The sequence below is a fragment of the Nelumbo lutea genome, chromosome 5 (genome assembly GCF_056320005.1).
Source record: "Nelumbo lutea isolate HS-2025 chromosome 5, American lotus-T2T, whole genome shotgun sequence".
NCBI lineage: Eukaryota > Viridiplantae > Streptophyta > Magnoliopsida > Proteales > Nelumbonaceae > Nelumbo > Nelumbo lutea.
The window spans coordinates 36,608,654-36,620,921 of record NC_142688.1 but is presented as its reverse complement, the minus strand read 5'-3'; the positions used below and the strand labels follow the sequence as shown (position 1 = coordinate 36,620,921).

General features: G+C 38.0%; 1 protein-coding gene across 1 annotated transcript; it reads right to left on the bottom strand.

Moving 5' to 3' along the window:
- Positions 1–8,315: 8,315 nt before the first annotated feature.
- Positions 8,316–11,677, bottom strand: LOC148851734 (alcohol dehydrogenase-like). Its single transcript, XM_088944013.1, has 10 exons — positions 11,376–11,677; positions 10,452–10,588; positions 10,223–10,269; positions 9,802–10,127; positions 9,622–9,704; positions 9,446–9,521; positions 9,289–9,350; positions 9,086–9,181; positions 8,811–8,972; positions 8,316–8,666 (listed from the first exon to the last, which is right to left on the bottom strand). Exons 1-10 carry the CDS (start codon positions 11,410–11,412, stop codon positions 8,550–8,552), a joined length of 1,143 nt encoding a protein of 380 aa, XP_088800139.1. The 5' UTR covers positions 11,413–11,677; the 3' UTR covers positions 8,316–8,549.
- Positions 11,678–12,268: the final 591 nt, after the last annotated feature.

Here is a 12,268-nt window from a genome sequence, read left to right as displayed (position 1 = left end):
AATTGACTAACACTACCCTTACTATTTTTGACAATTGACTAGCTCTTCCCTTACCATTAACGTCCGTTAACATAAAAGTGAAAAAGACTATTTTACCCTTTCTTCAAATTTTCAAAATAAAACAGAGAAAGGGGAGAGAAACACTTACTCTTTGAAATTGATAGTCTGATTCCGATCCACAAAGAGTGAACAAAAAACAAATAATAAGAGAGAGAATGGTAATTCCTCAATTTGTACCTTTCCCATCTTCAATCTCACTTACAGATGGAGAGAGATTTCCCAGCTTGATCCTCTTTCTTACGAAAAAACCGATCATTACGGGTTTTTTTAGAGCTGATATTTGGAAGGTTAGGGGGTGTGGTGTTTTGTGAGATTAGCCGGAGGCTGCCGTTGTGCTCGTGGCTGGACAGAGAGGATCTGCCCCAACTCAACACATGTGCTCAGATTAAACTAGAATTTCCTTTCGCTACTTAGGCATGAGCAACCTGATTCGTCCTTCTCCATTTATCCCTTCTCTTCTCTTCCTTATTTTCCTCCTCTCTACTTTTGCAATCTCTCTTTACTCATCTTTACTTCTACTACATTTCTACTCTGGGTTTGAGATCAGAAAGTTGTTTTTTCAGGTTTTTCTACCGCTTCTAAGATCTCTACTACTGTTAACATCTCCGGTGGCTCTCATTGGTGTTATCTCAGATTTGGGTTCCGATACAATCGTTTTTTTTTCTATCAGATCTCCATTGCCGTTGATCTCTCCGATGGCTCTCATTGGTATTATCTCAGATCTAGGTTTCTCCGAAAAACACTACGCTGGTTCACCCAAATCCAACTAAGGGAGAGAGAGAGAGAGATTAAAAGTCAATATGATTTGATGATTTCAATTGAAATCAATTGAAATCTACTAAAAGTGTCTACATGAACCTAACCCACCCAATCGATTGTTAGGTCGATAGACATATGAATATAAGTGAAAGAATTTTTGGGCTGAAAGAAATAAGATCAACACCAAACAAGCACTATATATATATATATATATATATATATATATTAATGAGTCAATAATGGGTAAAAGACTTGAACCTCCCCTAAAATTTTCATAAATACTGAAGCATCCCCTCTTTTTTCAAATTGGACTAAGACCTCCCATATTAAGTCATATCATGGGACAATAACCTCCCATCATTAGTAATTCATCAAAATCTGTTAAAATATGGCAGCATATGTGGGTTTATTTGTTTGGAAAAATCCAATTTTGCTCTTTAGGTTCTGTTTGGAAGGAATACAAATACAAATATGTAGAATGCAAAACCTTGTAATTGTATTATTTTGTATGTATTTGCATTGTACATATTTTTATTTGTACTCTTTGCAAACTGAACTTTATGAACCCTTTTATCATTCAAATCATACTCCCGTCATTTTCTATGGTGCTGTTTAACTCCACAACAAGCACAAATTTCATTTCTAAGATTTCTGCTATAAATTAGAGAAGCCAATTGAGGCCACTATGCTCAAAGCTGTTCTTTGCAACATTGAATTCAAAGTTCTGGCCACTTGAGTTTGTTTTCTTAGTTGGGTTAGTGGTGGAGAAGCCAATTAAGGTTAGGGCCTTAAAGTTAGGATTGGGGTTCCATTTGACAAATGATTTTAAGTTAAAAGCTTGCAAAGGGGTATCAATGGAAAGTTGGTGGTGTTAGGTGAGAAGAATAAACAGGAATTGACGTGTGGAGGTCAGGTGCCATAAAGGGACTACAATGTGCTTAATTAATTTCAATGAAATGACGTGTTTGAATCAATTTAGGATTTTTGTTTTGGTTTGAATAATTATTTATAATATTCGAGTAAGGATTAAACACCAGAAAATGATCTCCCTATATTAATTCCTATGTAAATAAATCAAGTCCCTTCTAACTTTCTAATTTAAGGCTAAGTTTGAAAGGAATACAAATACAAATATGTAGGGTGCAAAATTTTGTATTTTATAATGTTTTCTATGTATTTGTACTGTACATATTTGTATTTATACTCTTTCTAAATTAAGCCTAAATATCTGTTTTTTAACTCTATTTTCAAATGTAAATGACTTCTTCTAGATCAATACTAAGTAACGCCCCCAGAAATCTTTATTTTTATTTTTATTTTTATTCTGACTCAATTTGAAACGAGTACAAATATAAATATGTACAGTGCAAAAACATACAAGATAATACAAAATACAAGGTTTTGCACTCTACAAACTTGTATTTGTACTCTTTCCAAACTGAGCCTATATGAATATAGTAAGTATAAAAAGAGATTCTTCGCTTGTTCAGCCTATATGAATATGTACAGTGCAAATTTTGTAAAAGAGATTCTTCTGCTTTGAAAATATGAAGTAGTAACTATAAAAAAGAGTTTTTAATGATTCTGTTAAATATAACTCTCACACGGGTGGTCTTAGTCCAATTAAAAAAAAAAAAATAGAGAGAATATTTCAGTATATTTATAAGAAAACTCAGGGGAGTTAAGTCTTTTACCCGTTAATAACTGGTCACTTCCACATTAGTTTAGAGCTGAAAGGAGCCTTGTGTGTCAAATAGGGCTACAATATAGGTCAAATTAGATACAAATCAATTATTTCAAGCTTCTTGGTTTGTTCAACCTTACGGGTCGGTCTCTTCGGCCTCAACGAAGAAGCCACTGCCTGAACCTTGGGTCGTGAATGTCTACGGGCTATGGCCAACTCCACCACCTTATCCGGATCCAGAACCTGAACCATAGCCAGCGCTACTGCCTGAACCACAACCACCGCCTCCACAACCACCGCCTCCACCACCACCACCTCCACCTCCACCTCCTCCACCACTGGCATAGCCTCCACCATTGGCACCTCCTGCTCCATATCCTGAGCCACTACCAGAATCGTATCCGGAACCACTCCCATGTCCATTGCCTGATCTAGGGCTGTTTACAGGTCGGGTTGGGTTGGTTTATTGAGTTTTTTTCAACCGACCCGACCTGGTCAGATTACCTGAGATGGAAACCGAAGTCGACCCAGTGTTAAGCAAAACTGACCTGGTCAGTTTGAGTTGGGTTGGGTCGGTTTCGGCTTTAAGTTCATTCATGCCCCCCATGGCCACCTAGTTTTCTGGAAATATATTTAAAATTGAAATATGTATTTTAGAAATATATATAAACAAAAATATACATACAAATATATTGGAATATATATTTTCTGGAAATATATATTTGACATATTTCATAATATATATATTTTAGATATAGATATTGGAATATATATTTTCAGATATTTTAGTTTTTAGTTAAGTAGGAACTAAGTAAGAAAACCGAAACCGACACGAATCATCGGTTTATGAATTTGTACAACCCGAAACCGATCGGTGCTGATGAAAACCCAACTGACTCGGGTTGGGTCAGTTTGGGTTGGTCGGTTTGGTCGGGTTGGGCCTTCTTATGAACGGCCTTAGCCTGATCCACCTCCACATCCACCTCCACTCACAGCCACCTCCACTGATCCACTACCAGAACCGTACAATGATTAAGTTGAGCCATTGCCTTTGCCACTATGTAGTTGGAACCACTCCCAGCTCGACACTTTATCTCTTAAGTTTTGGGAGCGACTCGTGGTCCACTCTCCTTATCCTTATTTTTTCGACGTGCGGCTTGACCTATCTGCCTAAGCAGGTGGTCATTCTCTAGTAACTTCTTATATGGCTACTTCTACATCATCTCGTGGGATTATCTTCTTGGATGACTGCTTGTAAGACCACAACATACATGTTCTGCCCCCCCTTGCGATGGGATAATGTTGTTGCCGGTGTGAGTCGGAAGTTCGGGGCCATGGCTGCGTTGCATCATCCTCGTTATGATGCCGATCATCCACTCCTACGAGAAGCCACAGGGACCTCGACCTCCAAGGGCAGCCCTACTAACTGTAGGTCGACGACTCGCTCAGGAGCCTTGAGGGGCTTGACCCGCAAGGGCGTTCGCATAGTTTGTAGGCTGCTAACTCTCGCGGGAGCCGCGAAGGGTTTGATTTGTAGGGGAGACCTCACGAAGAAGACTAATGAGGCTTATCCGAGCTGAAATAAAGTTACCAGAACTACTTAGTCTTTTGGATCTGAGCTGAAATAAAGTCAGCAGAGCTACTTAGTCTATTGGCCATCAACTTCCTACGGAACCATGACTGGCTTGACATGTAGGGACAGCCTTATAGTTAATCAAACAACTCTTATAGTGACACATAGTGACAAAGGCCATGGTCTCACTTTACCATTGAGCTACTTTTAAGTGATTTGATCATTTGTTTAATGTTAATATTTGAATACATATAATAAGTAATCTAAAAGGTCATATTTAGAAAATTTAAATTTAAATTATAAGTTTTGAACCATATTGATGAAGGAAGATTTGGCCCGACCTCATAATCACTCAACACGTGGCAAAGGCAACAGTTCGGCACAACAGCACGCCCAAGGCGTGAGCTCCGAAAGGAGGAACCAACGGTCCGAACTCCCTACAAGGATCCCGAACTCCCCGCGAGGAGCCTAAGCTCCCCGCAAGGAGCCCGAGCTCTCCCTTTGACCCAAGCCTTACAAACACAAAGGGCATCAACCTGAACTGGTCTGCCTCATGGCAGTTCAGGACACACCTCTATTCGAACTCAAGACTTCACCTCGCTCGCCACTCCAGTGCTTCGCCTCGAGGACGCCAAACTAAACAATCGTACCACGCCTTACACCGAGGAAATCCATACCTAGGGGCGGCGCACCTGACTAACTTGGGATCTGACGCTTGACAGCCGCACTTCAATGGCCACCTACCACCGCCACTTGCCACCGCCATCTCTAGTTGCAGAGACCGCTTCGACAAAGAGAGCAGTGGCGGTTCTGTCCCAGAGGTGATGACACCCGAACTGACAGGAGCGCAGAGTCATATCCGACCTGATAGAAGCTTGGGAGTGAGTGCGCGAGGTGGTTATAAAAGGCTCCCTACCCCCCAAGAACGAGGTATGTGAACTTCGCACCATCTGGTTTTATCTTGCCCTTGAGAGAATACTAACTTGAGCTTCGGAGCAATCTCACTGGGTTCCTCCCCGGAGATTCCCTACCTTCTTCTCCGTTTCAAGCCCCCTATTGCTCCAGTCAGAGGCAAGGTCGTTGACAGCTAAGATCGATCGGATTGCACACCATCACATATAATGGTAGTTTATTAACTTACTCAACTTAATCAATAATGATAATATAAGTTTCAAACTATATATATATATATATCATTTTATTGAAAGTCAAGTTTTTAAAGAGCATTTTTTTTTTCAAGAGGGAGAGTAAACAAAAAACAGGTTCCACAAGTAGACCTTGCAACCGACCCCAAAACCACCAACTAGTTCTAAAAACCTAGAACCGACCCTATAGGGTAGGTTCCAAGTTCTTCCATGGAACCAAACCGAACCAACCCATTCTTACTCCTACCACCCATGTTAGTGGATCAAAGTGTTGTGGGTCCTAATCCACCCTAACCCATCCATTTGACCCTCTAATTCAACTTAGTTTTTTTTTTCTCTATTCTAATTGCATAAAAACACAAAACAAAGTATTTAAACTAAAACAACATAAAAATTTTCAATTTTTAAATAAAAATAAAAGAGCATAAAACACAATGGTAAAAAATGTATATTTCATGTAAAATGCCAGAAATTGCGATTGTAAAAAAAACAGTAAATATAAAAATTTGTACAAAATTATAGAAAAATGTAAAACACACACATTTCAACTAAAAAGACAATGAAAAAGATAAAAGGTTGAAAAATATTTTCAAATATAAAATACATGAAAATCTTGGAAAAATACAAATATTCAGTAAAGAGCAGAAATTGCAAAAGTAAATAAAATGATAAAAATTAAAAAAAATTAAAAATTATAGCAAAAAAGCAGAAAATGCAAAAAAAAAAAAAAAGAAAACTGATAAAATTAAAAAAAAAAATTGGATAAAATTAAAAACTACAAAAAATACATACATACATATATAAAACAAAAAAACACAGAAATTTTGGAAAAAGAAATTATAACATTTTTAAAAGTATATATTTTAGAAAACTAAATAAATTGCAGACAAACTAATAACATGATAAAAAAAATCAAACAAAAATTCAACATTGCATCAAACAATCAGATAAAAATTTACAAAAATATTTTTGCATAAATTGTAAAACCGTCATGGGGATGTAAAATATACATTATTTCATATTCAAATTACAAGAACTTACAAAACATTGCAAATATTTCAAAATCACTTAAATTTCTAATCGTAGTCTTTATTCATTCAAATCTTCAAACCGAAGATCTGAATAAGAGGGAGTGGTGGTGCGGTAGCCATATTCAAATTGGATATTTGTGCAATAGGGAATGAGGGTGGTGGTGATGGTGGTGCGGAACCAACTTCAAGATTTGTGTGAGAGAGGGGTGATGCGGTGTTGACCTTCCATGGATCTAAGTGAAAAAAGAGAGTCGGTGCACATCCACCTTTCCCAGTAACGTTTTAAAAATCGATTCAGAAACAGAATCTGTTGGGGGACCATTTTCTAGTTTGAAGGTTCAATCGTTTGGATCAAATGGTTCAATTTGTGACATCATAAATTAATTAAAAATAAAATAATATTTATAAATAATAAAAACAGCATAAAATTAAACAAAATATAGAAAAACCCATCTTATAGAAAAAAATAAAAGTATCTAAATACAAAAATATTAAAATACAGAACACATAGAAAATACAAAAAATATAAAAAAAAAACAAAAAATTTAAAAAATATAAAAAATTAAGATGTATTTAATCATACTTAATTACTTATACATGTGCAGAAAATACAAAAAAGTCCAAAAAGTACAGAAAAAAACATAGAAAATTGTAAAAAAACAAAACATTGAAATTTGTAAACAAAGAAACTGCCGTTGGTAGACTGTAGTTTGGTCGGTGGACTATAGTTTGGGCTCACAGAGAGGAAAATCGCCGTCGGTGGACAATAGTTTAGTTGCCGGTGATTGCCGCGGCAACTCCGGATGATGCGCAAAAAGCTAGAAACTGCCGCTGCAAACTCCTATAGATCAGTGATGAAACTGATTAAACCACCGGTCGCTGCAAATTTTGGACTTTAAACGACGGTTGCCGCTGCAAAACCGTCGGTTGCCACTGCAAATCCTTGAGAAATATAAAATCTTGTCGCCGTAGGCCGTCGTCGATGAAGCCTCAACCACCACCTCCGGTTGCCGTGAGTCGCCGTACTTCACTGTAGGTCGTGGCCTCGACAGGTCGTCGGTGGTTACTGAGCGGCAGAGAGATGGGAAGGGAAGAACGAAAATTACTAATGTTCGAATCCTAGCCCAGTAGCCCTTACGAATTGACTGGGAGTTGGGACACGGGAAGAATTTTATTTTTTAGTTTATATTTTTCTTAATACAGGAAAAATAAAAAATAGAATCCGTAAACCGCTGCCGGGTTGAACGATTTAGCGGTTCGACCACCCGGATCAGCGGTTCTCTACCTTTTCAATGGGTTTTTGAATATTATCGGTTTACAGTAAAACCAGAATCGAAGATCTGAACGGTTCTTGGTTTATTTGGTGCGACTGTCCGCTCCAGTCCAGTTTTGAAAACATTGTTCCGTGAAAGAGAGAGTCTGGTTCGGTGGTAAGAAGATGAATTGTGAGGTAGTGGTAAGAGAGAGGGTGTTTTCTTTTGGAGTAATTGTCATTTAAATGAAAAATGTTAGGATGAAGGTCCAGATCATGGTTTTTAAAAACGAACCGGTGACTGAACTGGTCAGGGTCTGGTTACCGGTTCGAATGGTCCAATTGTTCGACCCGAACAGCCGGCCCGTTTTGACAAAAATAAAAAAATAAAAAACGGTCAAATAAACCATTGGTTGGTTGTAAATACTAAGTAGGAATTAAATAGGTTGTAAATACTAACTAGGAACTAACTACTAACTATTAAGTTGGTTTGGTTCGGTTCGAGTCGGTTTTGGTTTTTACATATGAAAACCGAAACCTATCCGAACTATCGGTTTATGATTTTTTACAACTTGAAACCGACCGATACTGAAGAAAACCCGACCAATTCGGATTGGATCGTTAAGATTGATCGGTTTGGATCTTCTTATGAGCAGCCCTAATCAATATAGTTGTCGTTTCATTGTTTGGTATTTGGCCACGCAAAACCTGAAGAATATAGATATAGGACTGCGCTTGATTGAAGGAAACGAGAATTTTTTTATTTTACCATTTTCGTCATTTTCATAGCAAGACATAAATGGGACCAAAATTTAATTTCAGACAACCAAAAGTAACATTAATATTTTACTCTTAATATAAAGCTCAAGGGAGAAAAAGAATACAAGCCGTGCCATCACTCTCTATGCACAAAATGTGCCTAGATTTTGTGGACTTGAATTCAACATAGGACAATAAAAACAAAATGAAGTTATGTTATTGTCATCTTCTTTTGGACTTGAAACCAGTATATGTAGATTGTGATGAATAACTCAACTCCATTATTTTAACCTTCCATGCGGATGATGCACCGGAGGCCTTCACCCTTTAGCATATAATCAAAAGCTTTGTTGATATCTGAGAATGACACTTCATGGGTAATAAACTTTTCCACCTCAAGTTCCTGCTCAATGATCACAAGATTTGAAGTTTATCAACTTCTTACTCTGAATAGCATCTACATGTATGAATCATCAATACAAGATTTTTCATTTTTCTAGCATGGGATCATCAGGAAGGTAATTGTTAATGAAATCTGCAAATTTACCTTATTCATGTATTTTTCTACAACGGAAGGAAGATCACTGCGTGGTTTGTAGTTTCCAAAGAAGGTGCCCTTGAGAGTTCTCTCATTCAATAGATTCACAGGGTGCGTCTTGAAAACAGCATCTTTGGTAGGTACACCCACAAGAACAGCAACACCCCAACCCTGAAAGAATATTTTATGTTTTTCATTGAGATTCAGTGGAACGGTGTGTTGAGACACTTTAATTCGGAGAGGAGGAACAATTCAGGGAAAGCATTTAGATGATGACAACTTACATCATGAACACATTCAAAAGCAGAGATCATGGCATCAATGTTTCCAGTACATTCAACACTCCTGTCAACTCCTCCATCAGTCATTTCAGCAATCACCTAAACAAGATGGGTGCAAGAAAATTGGTTCAATCTATGAGATAATACAAGAAGGTTTAGCATCATTGAAATGCCAGAATTTGATAACAAGGGTTCCAGTATCAAACCTCTTGAACTGGTTTATTGTGGTCTTTTGGATTAACAAACTCAGTACAGCCAAACTTCTTAGCTGTTCAGAAGAAATAAAGGAAAACTCATTTGCTTTTTCACCTTCAATTTTATGATACAAAGATGATTAAGTGCTGGTAGGGCTGAATCATTTACCTTCCTCAAACCTCTTGGTGTTCACATCGACACCAATAATTCTAGAAGCCCCAGAAATTCTGGCCCCTTCTGCAGCCTATTCCCATGGTGCCAGCACAAACAAATCTGTCAGTAGGTGAATTGGAATGAACTGACAAGAACAACATTGATGTATATGACAAGAAATTGAAACTCACAGCAAGTCCTACGGCTCCCAAACCAAAGACGGCCACTGATGAGCCCTTGGGAGGTTTTGCAACATTCAAGGTAGCACCAAGACCTTGAAGAGAAAAATCAAAGTTTATTGATCAATGGAGAACATAATTAAACTGCAATTTGAATATAATTAAGTTGGGATTGGGTTAATATTTATGCACCTGTGGAGATGCCACAACTGAGGACACAAACTTTGTCTAAGGGGGCTGAAGGGTTGATCTTGGCGACAGAGCCAACATGCATGACACTGTATTCACTGAAGGTGGAGGTGCCCAAAAAATGGTAAATAGGCTGGCCTTTTGCAGTAAACCTGGATTGGCCATCGCTAAGCATCACACCTCTATCGGTGTTGATCCTGAGGAGGCTGCACATGTTGCTCTCCGCTGATTTGCAGTGGGCACATTCCTTGCATTCTCCAGTGAACACTGGAAGGACTTTATCTCCTGGGGCAAGATCTGCTACGCCCTCTCCAACACTCTCAACAATCCTAGATATCCATCAAATAATTCGTTACATTTACTGATCAATCATTAAGGATTAGCGTTAGCAAACAATTATTTCATGAGATTGGGATTTGCATACCCTGCTGCCTCATGGCCATAGATTCGAGGAAACAAGGGATTTTGTCCCTGAAATTTTGAAAAAACCATTTTAGTTTGATCAGAAACTGTAGAAACATCACCACCATAAATCCAATTCAAACAGATACCTTTGTTTTAGCTTGTACCCAGCTACATTGTTTATTCCGATCAAATTGTTGATTTGAAAATGCAATAAGCAATTGAATAGTATATGAAAGTAGTGTATTTACCTTGGCTTCCCAGAAGTAGACGTCGGTGTGGCAGAGGGAGGTGAAGAGGATCTTCACACGAACCTCATTTGCCTGTGGAGGCGCCACCTCCACCTCTTCGATCGATAATGGCTTCCCAGCTTCCCATGCTATAGCAGCTGCATTGACAAAAAGAAAAAACAAGTGAATCTACAAGTAGAACCACCTGATTCCTGCCATTGGAGCTAGGAGTCTGTTCGGTTTGCAGAGTACTGGGTATTTGGAATCGGAATGGAGACATTCCTATTCCAACTATAATCAAAATCCCATTCCCATTCTTATGGAATGACATTCTGCCATTTGAGGGAATGATATTCCCTCCAGTCATTCCCTCCCTCTCTCTTGTCCAGATTACTATTCCGATTGATATTTGAACCAAACAGACTATGGTAATAGACATTTCAGTTCTGATTCAAGAGTTTTGATTCTGGTTGTGGTCTTAATTTTTGTTTTGTTTTGAAGAACAAACCCCAAGAAAAATCGAAATCAACTGAGAAACCAACTCCCAAATGACCCAAGAAACAAATAAACTAGAATAACTATTTATATTACTAACAGAAAACTAGACAAGCAGATGGGTTAAAACGAGTAGAAATTATAAACCAAACAAGCAATAAATAAAAGGGAAAAGTACAAATCAGCCCAGCTCAGAATTTATAGGCTCAAAGTACAGGGGGAATGCATCCTGACTGTGAATTGATGCCAAATTCACGGGAGGATGTGGTTTATAGGGGGACAGGGCTAATTGTAGGGGGGGGATGGAATTCAGAATTCTACATCGTGTATTTCCGTACTTTTCTCTAAATAAAACTAAACAACCGATCCCAAGATTGATAAACAGCGAATCCAGAAGAGAGGTGAAGGTCAGAATCAAAACAGGTAGGAATGAAAGAGCTATTGAAGTACCTTTGCAACGAATCACCTGACCAGCAGTACTCGACATTCTTTCTTTCTGGAGTTGGATTTTAGAAGGGTGGAGTGATAGACGGTGTTTATGGGGCAATTAAGGAGGTACATACAGATATATTTATAGGGAGAAAGAAATTGAAAAGCCTTTGTTCCTCCAAACAAAATCACTGTCCGGTGCGGTACAAAATAGCTATAGCGGCGACGTAAGAGGATCTTTTAGTTCCTTATTCTTGGGATGTCCCTGATTTCCATAACTGCTTTTGTCCTTTGAATTTTCGTTTCTCAAAGAAGAAAATGTTGAATTTTTAAACTCGATCAACCAAGATTTAAGTGGTAATCATGGGACATTTTCAACCATTCAATACATTTTACGTTGCAACTTTCCAATTAAAAGGCCAAAAACGAGAAAAAAAAGCAACTCAAAGGACACAACAAACCACAACAGAAAACACTCGAAAAATAGGAATCGAATTAGAGCTTCAAGTCAGACTGGAGCAAATTAATCATCAAGCCAAACAGGGCACCCAAAAATAAACTTGCCACGCTCATTGAAACCTTTCTATGCAAAATGACATGCTATACCGTTACAGGACCGACCAATGTAAGAAAACACAATTAGGGTCCATTTGTTTTATAGCTTGAATGGGAATAGTCTATTCCCATAGTTCTATTTGGTTTAGACAGAAACGATCGAAATTTCATTTCCAACAGTCTGTTTGGTTCGGCACTAATGTCAACTCGCTCATCACTAACCACTTGCACTAAAAGCCAATTATTAAAATCAGCTAATAATCCAATCTCGTAAGAATTTATTTACAACCTATAGAAGTGCTCCACCATTCTTCTATCAAACTACATACGCATTTCAATTTAATAGAATTTTTGGTAAG

Bases quoted from the DNA above. Each gene is read 5' to 3' on its own strand.
- LOC148851734 (XM_088944013.1), bottom strand. From the start codon at position 11,412: ATGTCGAGTACTGCTGGTCAGGTGATTCGTTGCAAAG. The intron at 10,270-10,451 runs GTAAATACACTA...TCAAAATTTCAG, and splicing joins TCTACTTCTGGGAAGCCAAG to GGACAAAATCCCTTGTTTCC. The intron at 8,973-9,085 runs GTAAGTTGTCAT...ATATTCTTTCAG, and splicing joins CTTTTGAATGTGTTCATGAT to GGTTGGGGTGTTGCTGTTCT.